The sequence below is a fragment of the Chrysemys picta genome, chromosome 2 (assembly GCF_011386835.1).
Source record: "Chrysemys picta bellii isolate R12L10 chromosome 2, ASM1138683v2, whole genome shotgun sequence".
NCBI classification, from domain to species: Eukaryota; Metazoa; Chordata; order Testudines; family Emydidae; genus Chrysemys; species Chrysemys picta.
Genome location: NC_088792.1, coordinates 126,768,047 through 126,794,428, shown reverse-complemented (window position 1 = coordinate 126,794,428; position 26,382 = coordinate 126,768,047). Strand labels below are relative to the sequence as shown.

The 26,382-nt window shown below is 45.3% G+C and overlaps 1 protein-coding gene across 2 annotated transcripts in view; it reads right to left on the bottom strand.

Moving 5' to 3' along the window:
• CLPTM1L (CLPTM1 like) overlaps positions 1-26,382 on the bottom strand; it is a 91,839-nt gene that overhangs the window by 6,444 nt on the left and 59,013 nt on the right. For both annotated transcript variants that reach the window (XM_005290064.5, XM_005290066.5), the window contains 5 exons: positions 25,282-25,332; positions 8,056-8,138; positions 5,257-5,291; positions 4,104-4,159; positions 3,965-4,009 (listed from right to left, as the gene is read on the bottom strand). In XM_005290064.5, the coding sequence (XP_005290121.1) occupies positions 3,965-4,009; positions 4,104-4,159; positions 5,257-5,291; positions 8,056-8,138; positions 25,282-25,332 (270 nt within the window). The remainder of the gene's footprint in view (positions 1-3,964; positions 4,010-4,103; positions 4,160-5,256; positions 5,292-8,055; positions 8,139-25,281; positions 25,333-26,382) is intronic.

The following is a 26,382-nucleotide window of genomic DNA, read 5'->3' as shown; positions in this document are numbered from 1 at the left end:
AATCCTGCATTCCCAGCCCCACCTCCCAAGCTGGAGCCCCCCCCCCCGCCAATATCCAATTTCGTGAGCATTCATGGCCCACCATACAATTTCTATATCCAGATGTGGCCCTCAGGCCAAAAAGTTTGCCCACCCCTAGTCTATACATTCTCAATAGGACAAGAAGGGACTCTCTAGACAGATTTATGTTTTGCTCAAAAGGACAGTGTGATTTACTATGCTACAATAGATCTGGACTCGGAGTCCTTCCTGCACTTATATCTGATTTTGTTTATTCAGGAGATCATGTTATCTATCAGAAATGTAGATAATTTTATTGAAAATTACAGAAGATAATACAATACTGCAAGTCTAATTTTATTCTTTATATGGCCTAGGTGATTCTTTCCCCATGATCTGACATAACGCAGAAGAGTGCTTGATGTTTATAACATTTTTGCTGTCTTGTTTGAATTCTTTGTGTGCATGTGTCTGTTAACATTATTAAGATTTGCATTTTGATTCTGCATCCTAAACTCCGTGGCAGATTCATTTAGATTAAAATGGTTGTTTTAATGATTAAGTATGAAAATAAATAATTAGTAAAGATGCCTCTGTCTTATTCATTTTTACATTAGGTTTCCATCTAGGTAAGTGTGGAAGGCAACCTATGATGGGATAAACACACTTGTTGGATGTTTTTGCTATCGTTATCAATATTGAAAAAGTGCCAATTCTGCGCCAAAAAAAAATAAAAATTCTGCACATGATATTTTAAAATTCTGCAAATTTTATTTGTCAAAATAACTCTACATTATCATGCCAGTCTTGATTATTTTGGTAATTTATTCCAAAATACCTGTCAGCAAGTATATATGTAACAATACAGACACACACACACACAAAAAAAAATCCCTCCAGGAGTAGAGAATTAAAGAAACTCTGACGACAACCCAGTTCCTGTTTCTCTGCCCCCTCCCCCACTCCAGAGCCCAGCCGGAGGGGGGAGGAGGTGTCAAACACCCAAAGCCCCTCCTGCTCAGAGCCTCCCTGGCCCAGATACCCGCACCCTCTTCCCCCCCCCCCCCGTCCAGACACCTGCACCCCTCCCAACCCAGTGCTGAGCTACAGCCCCACCCTTGCCCAGACACCCACACCCCTTCCTCCCTAGTGGCCAGCCACAGCCCCCCCCCCCCCCCCCCCCCCAGAGCCCAGGGAACCAGAGGGAGAAACAAGCCTGGGACCCAGCATCAGGCTGTGTGGAGCTTACTGCGTGCTGCCGTCTCACCAAGGGCAAGTCATGCCTGACCAACCTAATTGCCTTCTATGAGGAGATAACTGGGTCTGTGGATGAGGGGAAAGCAGTGGACGTGTTATTCCTTGACTTTAGCAAAGCTTTTGATATGGTCTCCCACAGTGTTCTTGCCAGCAAGTTAAAGAAATTTGGGCTGGATGAATGGACTATAAGGTGGATAGAAAGCTGGCTAGATCGTTGGGCTCAACGGGTAGTGATCAATGACTGAATGTCTAGTTGGCAGCCGGTTTCAAGCGGAGTGCCCCAAGGGTCGGTCCTGGGGCCGGTTTTGTTCAATATCTTCATTAATGATCTGGAGAATAGCGTGGACTGCACTCTCAGCAAGTTTGCAGATGACACTAAACTGGGAGGAGTGGTAGATACGCTGGAGGGTAGGCGACCTAGACAAATTAGAGGATTGGGCCAAAAGAAACCTGATGAGGTTCAACAAGGACAAGTGCAGAGTCCTGCACTTAGGACGGAAGAATCCCATTCACTGTTACGAATGGCTAGGAAGCAGTTCTGCAGAAAAGGACCTAGGGGTTATAGTGGACGAGAAGCTGGATATGAGTCAACAGTGTGCTCGTTGCCAAGAAGGCTAACGGCATTTTGGGCTGTATAAGTAGGGGCATTGCCAGCAGATCGAGGGACGTGATCATTCCCTTCTATTCGACATTGGTGAGGCCTCATCTGGAGTACTGTGTCCAGTTTTGGGCCCCACACTACAAGAAGGATGTGGAAAAATTGGAAAGAGTCCAGCGAAGGGCAACAAAAATGATTAGGGGGCTGGAGCACATGACTTATGAGGAGAGGCTCAGGGAACTGGGCTTGTTTAGTTTGCAGAATAATGAGGGGGAATTTGATAGCTGCTTTCAACTACCTGAAAAGGGGTTCCAAAGAGGATGGATCTAGACTGTTCTCAGTGGTATCAGATGAGAGAACAAGGAGTAATGGTCTCAAGTTGCAGTGGGTGAATGTAGCGGGGTGGACACCCGCTCCTGCCCTGGAGGGCTTGAAATCAGCCCTGAAAGAGGGCTGCAGGGGTAAAAGCAGTCTTGGAGAGGGCTGCTGCTAGGAAAGCAGCAAGCCTTGGCTGATTGGGGAAGCGGCCGCAGCTGGGCCATACCCCAATCAGGCCCACCTGGTCCCTATATAAAAGGCTGTGAGCTAGAGGCCCAGAAGAAGTCTCTCTCTGCATGTAGAGGGAGATGGGCATGGATGCAGGGAGTTTAAACAGGGTACCTGAGTGGAGCAGGGCTGCGGAAAGGCAGAGGCGCTGGGGCGCTCCAGCCTAGGAAAGCCCCAGGCTATGGCCTAGCATTGGGCTAAAAGGTACTGGGGGTTGCAGAGGGCAGCCCAGGGGTAGGCCAGGGCAGCAGGTCCAAACCCAACCTTGCCAGTGATGAGTAGGCTGATACTGCAGTCTGCCCCAGGGCGTGGGGCTAGACGATGGCTGGCATTAGCCTTATTTTGAGGCGAGGTGCGAATAGTGGGTGGGGGATCCCCAGAGAGGGGAGACCCTAAGACTGAAGGGTTACTGCTAAGGGGCAGCACCCCAGGTACAAGGGCACCGGGGTCCAGGGAGGGACATGGGGGCCAGAGGACAGGCAGATCACCGGCCTGCAGAGGGTGCTCCGGAACTGGAACAAGCTAATTCCTGGGAATCACCAGCAGGAGGCGCCGCAGGGGTGAGTCCACTCCTCTACAGGCAGGTTTAGGTTGATTATTAGGAAAAACTTTTTCACTAGGAGGGTGGTGAAGCACTGGAATGGGTTACCTAGGGAGGTGATGGAATCTCCTTCCTTAGAGGTTTTTAAGGGCTTGACAAAGCCCTGGCTGGTATGATTTAGTTGGGAATTGGTCCTGCTTTGAGCAGGGGGTTGGACTAGATGACTTCCTGAGGTCTCTTCCAACCCTGATATTCTATGATTCCATGATTCCTTCCCACAGGGCAGGCAGGGAACTGCTGCTGCTGGGAGCCCTCTAGCTCCCGCTCCCTCCCCCTGGCAGTGTCTTCTATGTGCAAGCTGGGCTCTGCCGGGTCCAGCAGCCCCTTGTGGCAGTCACCAGATCTGCAGCCTATTTCTGTGGGAGAAAGGAAATTCTCTGCACACATTAATTTCTGCAAAATTCTGCATTGTGAAGTGGTGCAGAATTCCCCCAGGAGTAAGGCTACCATTTTAAGCTTTCTGCTGGTTTACAAAAATAAAATAGCTTAATTTACACTGTTTAATAATGTGAACAGAGATTTTGGAACACAGTATTGCTGCAACGTGGGGAACTCCTTGGTATTGTAGAGTACATGAGGTCTTGACTTTTTCCCAGAACTGTCTTTCAGTTTGCAACATATTTAGCAAATCAATGGAATTCTATTACTATTTTATTGAATATATGCATTTTAAGTATTTTACTAATACGAAAGATTGCAGCCAGGCAAAACCAGTCAACTCCATCAAAACTAGGAAACTAAAACAATTTACATTATAGGAAAGCCACAATGAAAAAAGTGAAGGAGTCATAACTTTCTTAGCAAATAGAAAAAATTACAAAAAAAATTAAATTTGTGCTGGGTTAAACTGGTAGTTTAATACTAAAAATTCACATTTAAGCTACACATTATTGTCCCCTTCTCAAGTAAAAAACAATTGCTGTCTTGGTAGCACAAGTTTTTGAAATTACAGCTTTACTTACTTTATATGTGAACGCCTTCCATGGTAAATGTGCAACTGATTTCATCTACAAGAAATGTAAACATAATTTGTAACAAAAATGAGAATAAGTTATAGATACTGAAAGCCCAAAATATCCCATTATAAACATTTAGACATACCTTATAATTCACAAACAGCTGGGGCAACATAAATAGGAATCCAAAAGCATATACCCCTGAAGATACAATATGAACATATTTTAAGGTATATACCACAAAGAGCAAGTAAGTATTCCATTCAAATGAATACTTTCTGTTTGATAGACATCTGTTTTCCCTTTTCATGTACACAAGTCTCCTCAGCATTAACACTGAAGCATTTACACTGAAGCTGGGAGTGTGCTTCCCAGCTTGGGTAGACAGACATATATTAGCTCTGTTCGAGCCAACGCGCTAAAAATAGCACTAGCTCAAGCACAGCTAGTGTGCATCTGTCTACCCTAGCTGGGAAGCACGCTTCCAGCTGCAGTGTGAACGTATCCTAAAGGGAGGTGCACAAGTGCAAGATACACGTGTAATCATCCTCACCCTGTGGTTTATTTTAATGTAGCGGTCCTCAAACTCTGGGTCACGACACCAAGTGGGTCGCAAGTTTTTTTAATAGGGTCGCCAGGGCTGGTGTTAAGATTCTCTGCTGCCAAGGGTGGGACTGAAGCCAACGCACAAGCAACTTAGCTTCGCTTGGCCCCCTGTGGAATGTGGTAATTGCCCTGCTTACCACCCCTTAACACTGGCTCTGATTCTAGATTCTAGAATCTAGAGTAATACAGGACACTGGGTCATGTAGTAATTTTTGTAGTCAGAAGTGGGTCGCAGTTGAATGAAGTTTGAGAACCCCTGCTCTAATGGACTATGTTCTATTATACCACTATTTTAAGGTCTTTTTTTCCTCCCTGTTTGCTCCTCTATTTGACTGCTATTGTTTTGGGACGCACAGCCAAATCATGACAACCCCATATCACACAGTTACAAAATCTGAGATGTCCAAATTTTATTTTGAAATGTCACCTGTAAAATTAAAGAAAAAAAGAAAAAAAAAGAAAAGAAATCTAGGCCAGCATTTAAAAAAATAGGAACAAACTCAGGCTACTACATCTACACTTAGGCACCTAAATAAGTGATCTGTTTTTGTTTTTTTTTCAAATGTTAAGCACTCAACACCACCTACTGAAGTCAGACCAATTTTAGGCTATTTTTGAAATTCCTGGCTTTAATATAAAACTAAATAAATAAATATACGTATATTATGAGATGAAAATACATAGATACTTACCATTAACAAAGCTGTTAATCAACCAAGAATACCAGCTAAAAATAAGAGACAGTGTAATTATTTTTCCTTTTCCTCCCCTCAACCAAAATGCAACACTAAACCGACAACTCTCAGAGATCATCATCTCCTAGAAAATGTTTAACATGGAAGAGAATGAAGTTAAAAACTTTTAAAAACAAAAATGACATCTCATTAACCTCTTTAATTTGATAAGATTTCAGAGGGGGTATTTTGCTGTATTGTGAAGTGTTTTACTGTGACATGAAATGTCCCAGCACAAGTAGGGAGCTGTATCAATGAGTGAATAACTTTTCAGGATTTTGAAAAACTCATTGATTCAAATTGGCTTTGAAAGGAATGCTATTGTACAATGAAAACTCAGTAAAGGACCGGGTGAAGGTATATTCATGGGGGAAGGACCAGGAGACACATAGGGATTATTAGTTTGCAGATTATACAAAATTGCAAATATTAATGAAGATAGAAGGAATATAGGATTTTACAGTAGAGATACTGGAAACATGAGAAGTGAATAAAATGAGATTCAACTGGGAAAAATGTAAGCTAACAAAAACAGATGTCCAATGGAGTGAGTACATAAAGCTAGAAATAAGTAATGCTACAGGTGATGGAAAGCAAATCAAGACTTGAGTTTGCAGTGTAATAGAGCAGTAAAAAGGTCAATATGAATTTTAAGCTTAATGTAAGAGAACACAGCGTCATTGTACAGATTACATTATGTTCCACTATATTAGCAGAAATATATTTACAGTGAAGTTTTGGCCTTAGTGAGTAGTCACAAAATGATTAACAGAATTTGCAATAGCCTACAAATTAAGTTACACCATTATTAAACTATGGTTAATTGTTCTATGGCACTTCCTTGCTGATGTAGTTTTGATGAGTTATGTCTTTTGTAATTTATTGTTCTAGGAAATGGCAAACATTGTCATTTTTCAACATTTAATAATTATTTAAATAATCTTCCGGTAATTAAGGAGATCCAAAAAATTGTTCTTAGAAGCCTATATATTTTTTCTTTATTTTCCCAACTGAGATAGGAGCTCCTCTGTGCTAGGTGTTGTACAAACACATATTAACAGAAAGTCCCAAACACTAAGAAGCTTACAATCTAAATAGATCAGAGGGGTAGCTATGTTTGTTGCTTTTTACAGATCCAGACTAAGAGTCCTGTGGCACCTTATAGACTAACAGATGTATTGGAGCATAAGCTTTCGTGGGTGACGAAGTGGGTATTCACCCACGAAAGCTTATGCTCCAATACATCTGTTAGTCTATAAGGTGCCACAGAACTCTTTGTTCCAATCTAAATAGAGGAAACAAAGGACATATTATTCCCAACTTTACAGGTGGGGAATTGAGGCAGAGATTAAGTGACTTGCTCAAGGTGATATAAGCAGATTACGACAGAAAACTAACTGAGCTCATGTCTTCTGAGTCCCAGTCCGGTGCCTTAAAATCACAAAACTATCTTTCCTGTAGGCACATTCTACATTGTAGATACATCAGTGCAGATGACTCTAATCTGCATAGCTACTACATGGGGTTTACACTGGTGCAACTTAATGTGATAAAATTACTCTATTGTATTAGAGTAAGACTCACTTGACGTTGGTGCAATATGTCTCTATGTTAGAATTTGCTCCATTAAGATTACATCTATGTTGTTACTGCAGTGCAAATTTCTCATGTAGACAGGGCTTAATATTCAAATTGGGAAATGAAGTTGCTTTTTCTAAAATATGTCTCATTTTTAACATCCAGTCAAATATAAGTGGCTAATTCACAAGTTTTTCTAATTAACCAGTTACTAATATTTCTATAAACTGTAGTGGGTTGAGGCTGGCAGCATAGGCTGGAGCACTCAGAACAAGTTTGGGCATGAGGAAGATCTTTTGAAATATTTTTAAATGACTCCTGGATGATTTAATTGGAAAGCAATATGAGTGCACGGACTTGCATTCTCCATTTTTGCATTCTTACATACCCACCTCAATATTTTCCTTTTTAAAAGCATGGATTTAATGCTTGTGAAAAATACCATAGTGAAAGCAGTAGAGACAGAAGTTCTTTATCTACAGAAAAGCAACTGCTCAGACCGTTATGACAAGCTTCCCTAGACAACCAAGGTAAAATTTCAATCTTCAACATTCAATCCAACATAATTTAGGGAATGGCCAGCCTCTGGAGATAAAGGTAGTTCAGTCTCCATATCCATTCAATCCTTGACCTGTCCATTGAGGTGACTACGGGTGCTTGTAAACTAGTGGGCAAACTCAGCAGAAATAAAAAGTAATAAGCAGCAGGAAAAAGTCAGAATGAGTTAACAAAAGCAAACATAGCAAAAAGTTTCTGTAAACTGGGGTTCATCCAGAACTCAGCACATAAGTGTGGACCCCTGACTTCCTACTGACACATTCTCCTGGCCTCTCCAGCAGCTCTTCTTATGGCTCTTCCTATCAGTAAGGAATGAAGTGGAAGTTAATTTTTTGTGTACTGAGAATGAGGTAGTACACTTGCACCCAATATCACAGACCCCAGAACAGAGAAGATGGCTGTAATGTGAATATCCCTAAGAATAAAACTAAGACTTCAAAGAGGTTGTCAGCCACCAATTTCCAATCACTACCTACCTGACTGATCAAATGCCCCTTAGGACAAAAGACTTCTGCAACCCCATTATCTCACATCAATTAACACCAAAAAAGGGTAATTACAATTTTTAAAAGGGTGATTAATCTTTAATTACATATTTTATAACAATTTGTAGCACCCTACCTTTTATATTTCACATTCAGAAGTGAATAAGCTGCACCTCCAATACACAGTGGATACAGTAAATAGGACAAATATTTCATAGCCTGTTGATAACAAGACGACAGCTTTTTTCAGTTAGAGTTAGTATATCAGTATGTTTTAGAGAGATTTTTCATGGGAATTAGTTGAATCCACAATATCTGTAGGTTCTTTATTTGCATGCAAATTAAGTTACATACCTGTATTTCCTGAATGCTAAAGATCTACATCTCAGTTAATTCTCTCACTTCAGTGTGTTCCCAATGCAAGACAAGGTGTGAACTCCTTTAGTTCTTAGTTTCAGACCATTAGGCACATGGGGGTGGGTGGAAGGCAGCGGGAGGAGGGAGACACAGGGTGAGGAAGACAGACGAGCGAGTCCCAGGCAGCCATTTACAGAGTGCCTAAGGTGCCATCTCAATGTACCATGGTCAGCCCTTGTCATGCCAGCAAGTGAAAAGCCCCCAAACACATTCCAATTAACAGAACAGTTAAAAATCAGAAATTTTACTGTCTCAAAGTCTGTGAGGATGAGAATAAAGGGTAATCCACTGAGATGTATATCTTCAGAAGGTTACTTACTTACTTCCAAACCTGCTTTTCAAGAAGTAACATTTTCACCAGATTCCTACTTTTAGATTGTGCTCCTATTACAAGACAGATAGGAATTCTCCTAACTCTAAAAGTTTTTGGCCCTTTGCTATATATCAGTCAGTATATTTCATGTATAGATCAATTGCCAATGCCTTAGTAACTCTAGAACTAAAGTCCCTTAATTAGTAGGAAGCAAAGTTTCACAACAATATATTTTTTGCCATATATGAAGACTTCAGTCAAGCTTTTAGTCTTAAGACTATAATTTGAGTGGGCACTTATTTATTTCCCCACTGGAAGGTTAAAATTGGTATTTACATATTTTTACCTACCAAATTTGAAGAGAAAAGTAGCTGGTGAAAAGGAATCTAATATTTTCAAAGAAGCAGAAATACAGATAAATACTTTTACTTTCTGTAAAGAAATACCATCTTAATTGGATTCCTAATCTTAGACTAAAATGCTTGAATGAAGTCAATTTTTTCAAATTAGAAAGGAACAAAAGTTCTCTAAAACAGTTTCAGATCCAAGAGAATTGCTGGTGACTTCGCAAAATACATCACTAAAAAAGGAGGCAAACAGCCAGTTTACATGTTTCTCAAGAAGAGGACAATGCAGTTTGCATGACAAGCAAGACAAATGAAAGAATATGGTCCTTTGCATTATCATTAAGTTGAGATGTCAGACCACACATGCACAAGATGCTTCAGAATACATTCATACAGTTCCAGTAATCAAATATAAAGTACCAGCTTAAGAAAGCAAAACCACCTGCCCATCTGTTTTGGGAGAAGACTACCTTCAGATTAAGGCGGTGACCTCCATCCAGAAATCAATGGTATGTCTACTCTGAATCTGGGAGTGAGTCTCTCAGCCTGGGTTGAGAGACTTGTGCTAGTACGCTGAAAATAGCCACATAGATCAGGGGCCTCAAACTCAATTTACCTTAGGGCCAGTGCCAGTCCTCAAATTCTCCCAGCGGACCAATAATGCCACTGAAGATGGTGTTCAAAAAAGAAAACATTTATATTGTATTTTTTATTTCAAATTTCTTAGAAAGAATAAAACTGTTATACAGCTTTATAGAATTCTTCGCCTGCCAGAGAGTTTTTAGTGTTTACCAGACACCTGGTAACGCTTTAGTTTTGTCAGTTTGCTGATGTTTGGCCTCAGTGACTGACCAATTGAAACCTTCAGGATTGCAGCAAGGTGTGCATCAGATAGTTGTGTTCAGTATTTCGACTTGTTTATATTCATTGTGGAAAAAAGTGACGGTGCCTTTATGGCTGACTCTGCCGGGTGACTTTGAGACCCCTGGTATAGATGTTGCTTTGTTCTTGGGGCTCAGTTGCAACTTGGGATCTCAAGCCTGGGGCAGTGGGGTGGGTTGAGAGACCATGCTGATCTTAACACAGCAACATCTAACACAGCTATTTTTAGAGCACTAGCATGAGCCCCACCAGGATAAGTCTGTAGACATGGGCTGGGTGGCTTGCTCCCAGATGCAATGTAGACACAGAGTCCTAGGCAAGGCTTGTCAAATGAACATTGGTTCCAAGGATAAAACAACCCTGGTTACATACTGGGAAAAGAGTTTGGAGGAAAAAATATAGTCTATTTCCCGTACATATTAAGAAACAAAATTTGCACAGGAGTGCAATCATCTGTCTGTATTACTATATGAATAACCTAGTAGTGTTAAACAGATTTAGCAAGTTTTCCTGCATGTACTAGTGAGTGTTTTCTCTTTGGAAATAAGGTGGATGCTAAAAAACTTCAGAATCAAGGTCTTAAGTTATCTAAAATTCTGACAGCAAGCAAGTCCCAAAGACTTGTTCAGGAAGGGTATGTGACTCAAACTGATTCACAGATTAGATTCATACACAACACCAGAAGGGACCATTGTGATCCCCTAGTCGGACCTCCAGGATAACACAAGCCATAGGACTTCCCTGAAATAATACCCATTTGAACTAGACCATATGTTTTAGAGAACCATCCAATCTCAATTTAAAAACTGCCAGTAACAGAGAATCCGCTACTACCATTGGTAAATTGTTCCAGTGGTTAACTTCCCTCAATGTTAAAAATGTGTCTTATTTCCAGTCTGAATTAGGATTGACCAAGACTACAATAAACATCTTTTACACTCTGTAGCCATTCCCTTCTACATGCAATTGAGAAAGGTAACACACTAAATGACTGCGATTGTTTGAGACTCTCTAGCATTACAACAGACAACTTGGTAGAACTGGTTCTAGAGACCCAGCCACAGTTAATCTATCTCATGAATCCATACATCCATTATGATGCCCCATCTAACAAGACTATTGAAATGTAGTCTAAATGTTGAGAAGGCGGAAAATGTGTTGTATTCAGTAATCAGAAAAGAATCCTGGAAAGGAGCTGGTACAATATCAGAGTAACTACTGTAGGCCTTGCTGGAGCCCTAGGCATGAATCAAAGGAGACTGAACCAAAGCAGACCTTGATAGAATAACAGAACTAGGCATCAGCTAAACGAGTAAGCACATTCCTGAGAAGATGGTTCAGGAACACACAGACCCGACATAAGAAAAGGAGGGAATGACAGGATAATGGATGAGGATGTTTTGTTTGATCTATCAGGTACAAGGCATAAGAATGGTAACTAATAACATCTGGAATGCAATACATAACTTGTTTTGATCAACGTAAAAAAGAGGAGTAATAGGAGGAGTATATTTGTATTGGCCTAGGGAAAACGTTATATTCATTGAGTTGATAACTTGTCACTGGCATATACATGTTAATGTACCTGTAACCAGCGAGCCGGGGCACTGATAACCTGCTCTGTTGACAATAAACCTGGCCGAGCCTTCGCCACTGAATTGAGCCTATGGTCTTTCCTTATGATTAACATCAAGGTCTGCTGAGTCAATATCCTACAATCTACGCTGATACAGAAACATGGGAGGCTCAGGAACAGCAGCACTAGCAATAACTGCACCTATATTTTCCACTCTGTTGTCCCACTTAAGGTTTTAGGTTCACAGTTGTCACCTCTCGAGCTGAGACCTGCATCTCCTCCTCCTGATTTGGGTTTTTAAGTCTCAGGAGCCCCATTATATACTGTGATATCCCCAGCAAGCCAGTCTACCTAACGGCCAGCCTCTGTGCATTGCTCTCTCTCCAATGGCTATGACACTGTTTTTATCAGTGATCACACAACTCCTTCTCAGCAGAGTACATTTATTTTAAGGACATAAAAAGTACACAGAGAACACATTTTTAAAAGTCCTGATACGCTCACTCCATATACCAGGACTCATTAATCAATCTCTTGGGGCCTTAATTAGACAGTCTTCCAAACTTTTGGCAAGGATTGGTGAAATCCTGTCCATTGAATCAAAAGGAAGACAGTATCCCCAAACTCAGCCTGAATATACCAAAAGCCCTTTTCCTAGTATCTGGAAAACGCAGTCTGAACCAGTATATGTAAACCACCATGTAGTTTCGTACTTCTCTGGATTTGATGACAATTCTCAGGGACTGTAGTAATCACTCCCTATTGTTTTTAGTTCTTGGCGGAGCTGTGGTAACCCTCCCCACATGGAGTTGCATACAATGATAAAATAAAACATTCATAAACTTAATACAATATGGTTCCCAAAGACACTGTGTGGTTGCAGTATCTGTAACAGGAGCCTCAAATGCCAAAGATGAGCCTTGAAAAAGGGTTAGTTCACCAAATACCCTCATCAGAATACCTGTGAAGAATAAACATGAAGAGGACATTAGGTACCACCAGTTAAAGTCACTTACGTGACTTTTTGTAGGTTTTTTTTTTAAACCAAAAGTGTCATTGACACCAAAGAAACGCCTTCTCTTAGAGAAAGAACTATAACACCAACAAGTGCACCAATTCATCTCCTGCACAAATGTTAGGGACTAAATCAAAAATCTTTAGAACTTGTCCAGGATGCAAGAAGCGTGGATTTCTGAGCTAGAAGCAAGATACAAATCTCAACTCTATGCTACATACTGGAAAGAAGTGATCTGGACAACTATCTTCAATGGAAGACTTGATACAGAAACAATATGCCAACTAGAAAAAAATCTCTGGGACAAACCTTGGCCAAGGTAAGTCAGAGAATGAGGTAATCTCATAGAACGCAGGTATATGGCACCTGAAAGAGAGCCTAAGAAATACTGTTTCAAGAGTTTGAGCAACCTTAGGTTGACTGAAAGTCAAGTAATAAGCTTAACTATAAATTATCAAAGTCAGAAGCAGGAAGAAAATCTCACTTCCCTAGGATGTCAAAAGAACAGAGGAATGACATCAAGCTGGAACACCTGCCAGTAAGCAAACACAAGCATTAACTGAGATCAGCCAGGCAAGTCACATCAGACAACTGAAGAAAATATTAGTTTCCAATATAATATAATGTTTCAGAAAACCCCAGTCTCACCACGTGTGTGCAAGGTCTAAAGGCATTTGTGCAATTCACTACACTCAGGAGTCCACTTTGTCTGAAGTGCATTGCTGAGGCACAGAACACTCTGAATTGGGAAGTTACTTACCTATATAGTAACTGGAGTTTGAGATGCATTGTCCACATTCCACTTTTGGTGTGCATGCACCTCATGCGCGCAAGACCAGACACTTTTGGCCAGCAGTATTTGTACTGTGCATATGCTCCCCGGCCAGCAGTATTTCTATGGTGCACATGCACCCTGATTCTCCTTGTGCACCACCACAACAGCATATAAGGACAGAATGCAATATCACCATCAGTTCCCTCTCAACAGCAGTTAGAGGGCATGGAGGGTAGGTTAGGGATTGTGCATATGACCAACACATCTCAAAGCACTCCACTTTACTGTATAGGTAATTAACTTCCCATTCTGCTTTGGGAAATTGTCTAACGATAACTCCCAAGCAGTGGACCATGACACTGTAGGTAGGAACTTGGAGTCTAGGAGAAGAGACACGGGTGAGATGCCTCCCTAAGTGACTAGTGCGTGGTAAATATGTGGATAGAACTCTAGGTGGCACCTTAAATGTCTAAAATAGAGGCATTCAGGGAAGTTATTGAGGCTGCTTGGGCTGTAGCAGAATGAACCTTTAACACAGCAGGCAGATCTCTTTTCACTATGTCACAATAAGAAAAGACGGTTACTCACCTTTGTAACTGTTGTTCTTCGAGATGTGTTGCTCATATCCATTCCAATTAGGTGTGTGTGCGCCGCGTGCACGATCGGAGAAGTTTTCTACCCTAGCAACACCCGGTGGGTCGGCTGTGGAGCCCCCTGGAGTGGCGCCTTCATGGAGCTGAATATATACCACAGCCGACCCAGCGCCCCCTCAGTTCCTTCTTGCCGGCTACTCCGACAGTGGGGAAGGGGAGTGGGTTTGGAATGGATATGAGCAACACATCTCGAAGAACAACAGTTACAAAGGTTGAGTAACCGTCTTTTCTTCCTCGAGTGCTTGTTCATATTGATTCCAATTAGGTGACTAGCAAGCCTTACCTAGGCGGTGGGGTCGGAGTGAGACATTGCCGTGTGCAAAACCGCTGATCCGAATGCCGCATCGCCTCTGGATTGCTGTACAAGCGCGTAGTGAGCGGCGAAGGTGTGGACTGATGACCAAACTGCAGCTGTACAAATATCCTGGATCGGAACTTGAGCCAGGAAGGCAGTCGAGGAGGCTTGGGCCCTCATGGAGTGAGCAGTGAGGCGCGGAGTCGGGACACCGGCCAGGTCATAACAAGCACGAATGCAGGACGTGATCCAAGAGGAGAGACGTTGGGAGGAGACCAGTAGGCCCTTCATCCGGTCGGCTAGTGCAACAAAAAGTTGCGTCGTCTTTTGGAATGGTTTCGTACGTTCAATATAGAAAGCAAGGGCCCTGCGCACATCCAAGGAGTGCATACGCTGGTCTTGACGCGTGGAGTGTGGCTTAGGATGGAAGACCGGGAGGAATATATCCTGGTTCACATGAAAAGCTGATACCACCTTGGGAAGAAAGGCAGAGTGGGGGCGAAGCTGCACTTTGTCTTTATGGAAGATTGTATACGGAGGTTCAGGCGTGAGCGCCCTGAGTTCAGAAACACGTCTTGCTGAAGTGATGGCTACGAGGAAGACTGTCTTCCAAGATAGGTGAAGGAGTGAGCAGGTAGCCAATGGCTCGAACGGGGGCCCTGTGAGCTTGGAGAGAACCAGGTTAAGATCCCACGCCGGAACGGGTTGGCGCTGCTGTGGGTATAGCCGGTCTAAGCCCTTGAGGAATCTGACAACCATCGGGTTAGAGAAGACCGAGGAAGCGTGTTCTCCTGGGTGGAATGCCGATATAGCGGCCAGGTGAACTCTGACTGACGATATCGCCAAGCCCTGCTGTCTCAGGGACAGGAGATACTCGAGTATGAGGGGAATAGGTCAACCTGGGGAAATCCCCACCTCTGGAAGATGGAATAGATGATGTCCGGGTGAATCGACCACTTGTGTGTCTGGAAGGATCTGCTGAGACGGTCTGCCAGAGTGTTCTGGACTCCAGGGAGGAACAATGCCATGAGATGTATCGAGTGGGCAATGCAGAACTCCCACAGGCGAATGGCCTCTTGGCATAGGGGAGACAACCGGGCTCCTCCTTGCTTGTTGATATAGAACATGGCCGTGGTGTTGTCTGTGAGGACTAACACGCAGTGGCCATGCAGGAGACCGAGAAATGCCTGACAGGCTAGGCGTATTGCCATGAGCTCCCGAACATTGATGTGCAGAGCTAGTTGGGATGCGCTCCACAGGCCTTGGGTATGGTGCTCCCTGAGGTGAGCCCCCCCAAGTTTTTCCCCTAGCAGTACTCAGAGGAGAGCACCGCAGCGACCCCTGGAGTGGCACCTCCATGGCATGGTATAAGGGGTGCTGCGCGCTCCCCCCACCCTCAGTTCTTTCTTGCCAGACAACTCAGAGAGGGGAAGGAGGACGGGATGTGGAATAGACATGAGCAACACATCTCGAAGAACATCAGTTACGGAAAAGTAACTGTCTTTTCTTCTTCGAGTGATTCCTTATGTGTATTCCACAATAGGTGATTCCAAGCTATATCTGCTGGAGGTGGGAAGGAGTTTAGAAACTCTTGGGATGGAGAACGGCCCTGCTGAACCCAGTGTGCTCCCTGGTCTGAGAGACAACTGCATAATGTGAGGTGAATGTGTGAACTGAAGACCACATGGCAGCTCTATGTCCTGAAGGGGGACATGGGCCAAAAAGGCAGCCAACGAGGCCTGCCCCCTAGTTGAGTGTGCCTTCACAATTGGTGGCGGAGGGATTACGACCAGGTCATAAACAGGTACAGATGCATGGGTTGATTCAGTTGGAGAATCGCTGAATGGAGATTGGCCGACCTTTCATACGCTCGGCCAAGGCGATGAACAGTTGCGAGGACTTTCTGAACAGCTTAGTCCGCTCCAGTTAAAAAACCAGAGCCCGTCTCACATCCAGCATGTGGAGGTGGCGCTCCTCCCTGGAGGCATGGAGCTTGGGGCAGAGGACCAGCAGAAAAATGTCCTGACTCATGTGGTACACAGCGACCACCTTCGGGAGGAACGAAGGGTGTAAGTGGAGCTGGACCTTATCTTTATGAAACACCGTGTACGGGGGCTTGGTGGTCAAGGCCCTGAGTTCCGAGACCCGCCTAGCCGATGTGATCGCAACCAGGAAGGCCAACTTCCACGAGAGGTGTGACCAGGAGCACATGGCTAGCAGTTCAAACGGGGGCCCCGTAAGACGAGCCAACACCAGGTTTAGGTCCCACGGTGGGACTAGGGGCCTAACATATGGGAAGAGACGATCCAACCCCTTAAGGAATTGGCCAGTCATATCATGGGAGAATACCGTGTGGCCCTGCACCGGCGGATGGAAAGCCGATATGGCTGCCAAGTGCACCTTGACTGATGAGGGCACCAGACCCTGGGCTCTAAGATGAAGGAGGTAATCCAGAGTAAGCTGGATCAGGGCGGCCACCGGGGAAACGCCCGCTTGTCCGCTCATCTGGAAAACCGAGACCACTTTGCCAGAACTGGGGACAGCGATGGTTCTGTCGAGTCACAAACAGGTCCACCTGGGGAGTTCCCCACACTTGGAAAAGTCTGTGCACCACCTCTAGGTGGTCAGGCCACTCGTACTGAGAGGAGAAGTCCCTGCTCAAGCAATCTGTTCCAGGTGCCCGGCAGATGGAAGGCCTACAGGCAGATGTCGTAGGCTATACAGCAGTCCCACAGGCTGAGGGATTCGCGGCAGAGGATTGGGCCCTGCCTTGCCTGTTGATGTAGAACACTGAGGCCGTGTTGTCCACGAGGACCCTGACCACCTGGCCCTCCAGGTGCGAGCGGAAGGCCATGAATGCCAGCCATACCACTCTGAGCTCCTTGACGTTTATGTGGATGGTCAGCTGACTACAGACCTTGGGTCTGAACATTCCCCACATGGGCCCCCCATGCCAGGTCTGACACATCGGACACTAGCTCCAGCGATGGGGCCCTGCCCCTGAACGGGACCCCTTGGAGCATATTGCTCAGGGAGGACCACCACCGTAGGGAGGTGATCACTGGCTCGGGCACCGTGAGGTCTTTGTCCATCCCGTCCCTGGCCTGGGAGAACTCAGAGGCTAACTAGAGTTGCAGGGGCCTCATCCTGAGTCTGGCGTGACGGACCACATACATGCATGCCGATATATGACCCAAGAGGTGGAGGTACACTCTGGCTGTTGTCACCGGAAACCTTGTGACCGTGTCGATAAGCCCCCTCAGGGTCTCGAACCTGTCCGGTGGGAGGGAGGCTCTGGCCAACGAGGCGTCCAGGACCGCCCCGATAAACTCTATGCATTGTACCGGGACTAACGTGGACTTGGTGTTGTTTACCAACAGGCCCAAAGTGGTGCACGTGGACAGAAAGAGTGCCACGTGATCCCGCACCTGTGACCGGGAGCTGCCCTTGACCAACCAGTCGTCCAGATAGGGGAAGATCTGGACCCCCCGGCGCTTGAGGTAGGCTGCCACCACCGACATACATTTCGTGAATACCCTGGGGGCAGTGAACAGGCCAAATGGGAGGACCGTAAATTGGTAGTGTTCCTGCCCCACCATGAAACGGAGGAAGCGTCTGTGCCCCTCGAATATATAAATGTGGAAGTACGCGTCTTGCAGATTGAGGGGTCCCCCAGGAGGGATGGGGGCGAGGGGTGGGGAGGAAGTAAACTAGAAGGTGTATCCCCGGGATATGGTGTTGAGGACCCATCGATCCGAGGTCAGCCACGACCACTCCGGGAGGAAAGCATACAACTGATTGGAGAAGGGAAGCTTTATTGAGGGTGGATCCCTGATGAGAACTGGCAGGGTGCACCCGGGCATCCTGTCAAAACTGCCTCTTCCCCGCTTGCCCCTGGAGGACCCAGGCTGGGGGTAGGCTGAGACTGTCTCTGTAAGTAGTCTCGTATTTTGAATGGGTGGCCTGAGCGGGAGTCTGCTGCGGCTTGAACTTAGGTTTAGCCGGAGCCAGAACATAGAGACCCAGAGTCTACAGGGTCGTGCGGGAGTCTTTCAGGCCATGCAGCTTTGTATCGATTAGTTCCGCAAACAGAGCTTTGCCATCAAACGGGAGGTCCTGCAGGGAGGTCTGCGCCTTGCTGGACAGCCCAGAGAGCAGAAGCCACAACGCCCTTCTCATGGACACCTGAGGCCATGGACCACGTGGCCGTGTCCGCTGCATCCGAAGCTGCCTGCAGGGTTGCCCTGGCAACCAGTGTACCGTCCTTCACCAGCGCTTTGAACTCCTTCCTGTTGCACGCCTGGAGGAAGTCCTTGAACTTGGGCAGGGAGCCCCACAGATTGAACTCATACCGGCCCAGGAGAGCCTGGTGGTTCACCACCCATAACTGGAAGCTCGAGGACGAATAAATTTTTCTTCCAAATGAGTCCAGCCTCCTTGAATCTTTATTTTTTGGGGTAGGGGCTGGCTGGCCCTGCCACTCCCTGTGTTTGACTGACTTGACCACCAGGGAGTTAGGAGTAGGGTGGGTGTATAAGTATTCATGCCCCTCGGCAGGTACAAAATACTTGAGTTTGCCACCCCCTCATGGAGAGGCAAGGCCACGCTGCCCAGTGCCGAGGAGGACAGAACATTAAACAGGGAGTCCGAGGGCTCCTCCATCTCCTCTGCTTGGTGCCACCCTTTTTAAGAGTTCTTGATATGCCCTAAAGTCCTCCTGTGGGACGGAGGGAGGAGGGGCCTTAATCGCCTCATCTGGGGACTGTGAGGAGGCCAGCATGGTACTTTGTATTTCCACTGGCACGAGAGGGTCCACCACCTGGTTGGTCTCCAGGCATGATGCCAAGGAAGTACATCCCACCACTCCTTCCTCGGGGGTCTGGAGAGGGAGGCCGATGGCCCTTCTGAGGCTCCGGCCACTGAGCGATTCCCCGCCGGGTGCTGCATCAGGGGCCACAGTGCTCACTGGTACCATTGGGCCGGCCACGGAGCCTGGCACTACTGCACCTACTGTGGCACCGGCGGAGCTGGCTGTTTGATGGACAACTACGAAGAAAGGCCGGGCTGACATACGACTTGCTGCTGTCCCTGGACCAGGAGGAGCGGCGGCGCCGGGAGCGATGCCGACCACAGGACCGCGATCCCGAGGTGGAGGACTGGTACCGTCGGTAACAGCTGCTCTGAGATCGGCTCCAGTTGGCAGACCCGCAACGGCGAGATGCCGGCGATCAGCGCCTGGGGCTGCGGAGGCAGTCCTGTGGCGGAGTCCTGGAGCGGGATGATGAACGGGAACGACGTCGACGTTCGTGCTGTGACCGGCTGTGATAGCCCCTCTGAGAAGAGGCCCGTTGGTGTCGTCTGCCTCGGTCCAGTCAGTGCTTGCTCCTCGAGGCGGAGCGGTGCCAAGAGTCTCGGTCAGACAGAACCCAGTCAGCCAGCCTGGTGGGCTTCGAGGGCGATACACGTGGACTTTGCCCTGAATGGTCGCTGAGCGGCAAACAGCATCGAGAACGTTCCCGAGACCGGTACCGAGCTGGGGGTGACTGCGGAGATCCCAGCGGTGGCTTGCCTCTGGAGTGCGGGGCCAACATTAGTGGTGTTCCTGGTACCCGCATGGACATAACATCCCGGGCCGCCTGCAGGGCCTCTGGTTTGGAGGGCATCTGGACATCTGGGGAGGCCTGCTCTGAAAAGGCTGGGCTACTCCGCTCAACTTGAGTTGGAGGCCTAGAGTCTGGAGGGGATCAAGGACTGCCGACATGAGTCTAGCCTCTGTCCCTGGTTTACTCCAGTGCCGCGGCGAAGAAGGCTTCTTCCTAGCCTTCTTGGCATGCCCCATGGACAGGGAGTGGTGCCAACTAGTCAATGGCACTGAAGGGTTGCCGTGCACCAATACCGTGGTGCCCAGTGCCGACTCGGAGCGGCGTGCCAGAGCTGCGGTCAGCACCGACTTCATCAGAATAGCCTGGAGCCTAATGTCCCTTTCTCTCTTGGTCCAAGGCTTAAACGACTTGCAAATCTTGCAGCAATCACTGAGATGGGTTTCCCCCAAACAGCGTAAACAGTCCGCATGCAGATCACTCACTAGCATAGATCGCCTACAAGTGTCGCATGACTTAAAACCCGGGGCACTGGGGCATGCCCTGGCCCAGGCGCTCTAGCTAACTTAAACTAACTAAACAACTAACTAACTACAGGTACCATACACTGAACGAACAAGCAGTTCTGGGGACGAGCTAGAGCAGAGCCGTTCTGAAGCACCTTCACTGGCGGCAAGAAGGAACTGAGGGTGGGGGGAGTGCGCAGCACCCCTTATACCATGCCATGGAGGCACCATTCCAGGGGTGGCTAGGGCGCTCCCCTACGGGTACTGCTAGGGGAAAAACTTCCGGCACCGGTGCACGTGGTGAGCACACACACCTATTGTGGAATACACATGAGCAATCACTCAAAGAAGAAAGACAATTTCCCAAAAGAGGGGTAGACTTCAGAATTAGGGGAATGAATACACCTCTGACCAGGCTGTCAAAACTGATGCTTTTGTGACCAGTGCGTACGTGTATGTGTGTAAGATGGTTGGGTCAACAGAGTGCTACCTTCTCCTGTGAAAGTGTCATTTTTTTCCTTGGAGACTTGCTAGATCTTTGGTGGAAGACATGGGATAGTGAGCTCAGACTTTTATGGTGCATCTCTGCTTTCAGTAATGCTTTCTTTTAGGGGCCAGAGTGTACACCCCCAGCAATTCCACCCTTGAGGCCTCATCTGCTGTGGCACTAAGGAGTTCAGCCCCTTCGAACAGAAGATCCTCCACAGTGTATTCAACTTCTCTGGGAAATCCAGACCCTTGCAGCCACGATGACCTATGCATAATTGTGGCTGCGGCAATAAGAACGGTGCCAGATGCTTCAGAGGAAATTAACAGAATAAAGCAATTATTGAGTCATACATCCCTTGTTGTCCATTCTCAGTTTCTGGCTGTCAGAGATTTAGGGACACCCAGTGTCCCTGACCATCTTGGCTAACACCATACCATGGATTTATATAGTGTCATTATGATATTTCATGTCGTATAATCCATCTATCCCATTCCTAATGGTTCCTAACATTAAGTTTTTTTTGACTGCCATTGCACATTAAGCACAGTTTCATAAAACTATACACGATGACACCAAGATCTCTTTCTTGAGTGGTAATAGCTAATTTAGACCCCATCATTTTGTATGTTCAGTTGGGATTATGTTTTCCAATGTGCATAACTTTGCATTTAATCAACACTGAATTTCATCTGCCATTTTATTGCCCGGTCACCCAGTTTTGTGAGATCCCTTTGAAACTCTTCCCATAGGGCGGGAAGTGATATCAGCTGTATCCAGAGCTGCCTGGAGATTGGTTTTACCACTAACTGCCCTGCTGTGATCAGAGAAGCAAGCTCTTTCTGGAAATCAGTCAGACTGTTATTTGTGAAAAACAGTGAATTTCTCAAAGATACAAAAAAAATCTTACCTCAACATTAGGGCTTGATAATTAGCAAGCCAGAACTGCATGCTTGCTGATTAGATTTTCTGCCAAATGAACCTAATCTTTTTGGTTCTCCCTCCTTTGCTGTTGCCCTGTTTTATCTTGCTTTCTCATTAGCCAATGTAACTACCAGAGATGACAGAACAGGATGCGTATAAAAATATTCAGCACCCTTGGGTGGAACTTGTTATTTTCTGTCCCCCTTTTGAGAGGTGTGGGTACTGCTGCAGGGATATACCACAGCACCTGGATGAGTCCATTATATACCCTGTGAATAAAGCCACTCTCCCAGAAGACGTAGACTGCAGGATATCAATACACACATGTTGAGTCCTGGCATTTAAAGTGCCTCCCCTATCCTCTTTAAAAGGCCTTGGAACACCTTCAGAACATCAGGTTGGGGACCCAAATGAGGAGACAACTTGTTTGGAGAGGAAGGTAACAGAGCCATCACCAGCTGGAACCCTGTTTGTGGAGGAGTGTCTTCTCACTGTTTATACTCTGGAACTAGGGAGGGCTGGCTGCAGTGGTAAAAGAGAAGGTGCAGCTAGGGGGACTGTATCTGTGGATGGGATGTCCTGGGGACATAAAAGTCTGTCCGCCTAGTTGCAAGCTTCTCAGGATGGCCCAGGAGCCCCAGTATGACCATATGTTGATCTGGTAAGTTCTACATAGCCATGGTGTCAGAAACCAGGAGGGTTGGGATCAGTTTGAGTCCCAATGTCTGTCTCTGGAGCAGCCCCATGTACTCCTGCAGGACACACACAACAGCGGAGTGGAGGCTGGAGGAGAGGTGGTGTGTTGCTGATCCATCTCCTCTGACCCTACAAAAGTAGATCCAGAGGTGGTGTGCAGAGGGCCTTGGTGTTATCAGTGGCTGTGCAGATGTGGATAGTGCCATGGGTACAATCCTGCTAACAGGAGCGAGGTGGAGACTCTAGCTCCTGTAGAAGCTCTAGACCTCTCAATGCCATGAATCCTGTCAGTGCTAGCTGCAGTTGTGGAGTGCTTGGACCACCTGGTGACAGAAATTGTCAGTCCAGAGAGTGCCAATGTAAAAGTGGTAGGTTGTGGTGCTCATGGTTTGCAGTGCTGCCGTTAAGTCCAAAGCAGTCAGTGATGTAATTGGTACTAGATATCTCATGATGGCTAGTCTCTGAGTCAGTGTCTTAAACTGAGTGACCTTCTGTGGAAACCTCATTGAGTTGAGGCATCTTGACAGTTTGATGCAGAGGGGGATCTTCTCAAGCAACCGCTGGTGGGTGATCTGCTCTTGGAGATCCTTGTTCTCTGGGATTGATCAGAATGCTTCTTCTCTCCCATGAAATGCTCATATGCATATGAAAACGAACCAGTGTTTGTGCTCTTTGGTGCTGGATCTCACAGAGAGAGGTCTAGACAGCCTGATCCAAGGCAGGTCTCAGATTCATTCAGAAGGAATACCTGAAGCCTTGCCTCTCTGACCTCATATATACTTGAAATAAAAGATTTGCAAGTGGAACACTTCCTTGGGACGTATGACTCTCCAAGACAACAGAGGCATTTCTAGTACTCATTGATGAGCATAGTTCTTTCGCATGAAGGGCAGTTCTTACAGTCATTGTAAGGTTTTTTTGGTCAACAGGCAGAAAATCATCTATGCTAACTAAGAGGCTAATGAGGAACAACTAGCAATTACAAGCTGGATTGTGTGGGGTGGGGCAGGGTCTGTGTTACCGACCACAAATGCTCCGTCTCATCGATGTCAGGAAGCAGCTGAGAGGAACTGATGGCAGTTGACACACACTGCCCTTACATGCCCTTGCTGGAGAACCAGAGAAGCTTCAAGGTGCAGGCATGCCGTACAGATAATGCTGGCCAAAAGTCTCAAGTGCTTGCAGTGGATGCATATCAGAAGTGGAATGTGCATATGGACAATCACTGGAAGGAGATGTAGGTTCTGATGCTTCCAAGGGATCTTACAGTATGATGTCATTCAAAACAGACAGACTAGGTCTTCATAACTGATGAAGACTCAGATATAATTTACAATCAGTCATGGTCTAACATGCACATTTGCATAAAAAACAGTGTATTCTCTGTTCAAATTAATGACAACTTTGATTAGTTCAAAAAGAATTGGCTAGCTTTAGCGTAAGAATTAAGGACAGCTAAACATTTTACATGCATATCTTAAATAAAACTGAAGATGAGATATTCACATATTCAGCCAAATTTATTTGCAATTCTATAATGACTTGGAACCCAGGTCTCCTGACTCCCAGTGCTCCTATTCAAAGAACAAGACAATGCTACCACTATGAAAACATATAATATGGCTTTGGTCAGAGGTGGAATCACACTTCTAGGTAACAGAGGCTAATACTGTTTCACTGTGTTTCCTCTTCTCCTTTCATTTCAGGGGAGAGAAAAGATGGAATAGTCTGCATTGGAGACAAGTGTGGGTAACTGGCACTAGCATGTCCAAACCTCCTGGCAGTAGGGTAGGTAAAGGCAGCACTAAGACTTTGGCACTGGAATGAGATTTGAAGGTCTCAACATTAGTACACAGAGTGCCTCAGCACTGGAGACCAAAGTCTTTTTCGACTTCATAGTCAATGAGCTCTTTGGCAGAGACTGGGAACCAAAGGAAGTAATTGAAGTCCAAGGCACCTTTGTAGTTTTCAGCACCAGACCACTCCCAAAATATCACGAGTTACCAAGGATTTGTTTTCGCTACCATACTAGAGTCTTTTCAAAAAGAGAAGAGGGAGAGTGCCAAAGTCAGCTTTTGAAGCCCTAAAGAGGAATCTTTGGAGACTGACAAAGACCAGTGGGGACCATGTGCAGTGCCCAAGTCAGCAGCTGAGGGCTCTTTAGATTTCATCCTTATGGACTGCCATAACAAAAAGATCTGATGCATGAGCTACCAGCCCTGGGGAGATAAACCACGGCAGACTTCATCTGTCCAGAGGATATGTTTCCCCAAAACAAAAAGACAACTGGCGTGCATCAGACTGGAAAAATCCCTAGCCTTAGAGCATACCACTTAAATAATTTCTTCAGGTTTGCCACAATAAAGTGCAGTGACATGCTGAAGCAACTTAAAATTCAAGATTTACCTCAAAATTATAATGAACTCTCAAGACCACCTACACCAATGCTATTTTAAAACTGCATACCAAAACACAGGTTTTTGTAGAATGAAGGGACATTAAAAAAAATTGATCACTGATAACCTTTAAATCAAGAAATACACTCTAGTTCAGCCACAAGTTACTGGGATAGATGCAGGAACTACTGGGTGAAAATCTATGGTCTCCACTGTGCAAGAGGTCAGACTAGGCTGTTATCGCCCCTGCTAGCCTAAAAAAATACATGAATTCCATGGACACTGAACACAATAATTGTATTTGTTTCTGTCTGCTTTGGTAAGGAAGACTCAAGTTAATATTTGATCTAATTCTCCACACTATCTTTTTGCTGTCCAGCAGAAGGCTGAAAGGTGCAATCTGCTTGTTGGAGAATAAGTCCCACTACATATTTGATTAAATAACCCACATGTCAACAATATTACAGGATTGTGTCTTACCTGGGTATCATATTCCTCAGTTCTCTTTTCAGATTCATTGTATGCACCAAACTGTATTAGATTTAATAGAGAGAAGAAATCATAATTGGTTTAGACAAATAAAACAGAAGAAGAAGGGGGAAATACAGTACTTTGTTAGGAAAAAAAGGTCAGGATTATCATAAAATTCAAAGGAAACTCCAATGATATTAGGTCTAACTGCAATCTAATACAAGGAAGATGACAACTAGCAACAGGATTTTTGAAGCTGGAAAAAAAAAAAAGATGTAATATAAAGCACTATCCCAAGGCGAGGAGTTTGCTCTGGAATTTCTTTGCTAAATACTACATGAACCATCATAAGACAACTCATTTTTCAATACCATTCTTGACAGAAGAAAGCTACAAAGGTTCAAGAGATCTGTCGAGCCCAAGGGTATACTGCAGTTGGCTCAAGTTTCACTGATTAAAGCTCAGCTTGTAAAAATGAAAAAACTTACTCCTAATTTTCTTTATACAATATAAAAGTTAATACAAATCTACAAATGCTTCAAAAGAGCATACAGCACTCAGAGCTACAACCGTCACTCTCTTCAACATGATGCAGACAGAAAATTGAGCCCTTCAGCCACTGACTGTACAATAGCCTATACAGAAACTGATTAAATCAAAGCAAAACTACACTTAAAGACCTAAATAACAGGTAAAGGTCCTTAAAGCAGCATCACACCCCGGTCTTATTTTAATGCCCAATAATTATTTGGGACAAAAGAATTATCAATTACAAGTTAAACATCTCCACTCCCACCTACCTTCAGTTAACAGAGACCCATGAATAATGTCCCCCAGAAATGCAAAGGAAGCCCAGACCAGAGTTAATATTTCTTATACTGTTAATGTAGAACATAAGCAAGAAAAAAAGGTTTGATAAAACACACTTTTCAAGTCTTTATACTTCATAAAGAAGAGCAAGACCACATTGTAAAACATTCTCTGCTGGTCAAATTCAATACAACCAATATTGTTTGTGAAACCAAAATGTTTTTTCCCCGCCAGCCAATGGCATTATCCAGCAGGACATATCCACTGCTAGCTCCATAGCAAGCAAGACTGGCTTGCTAA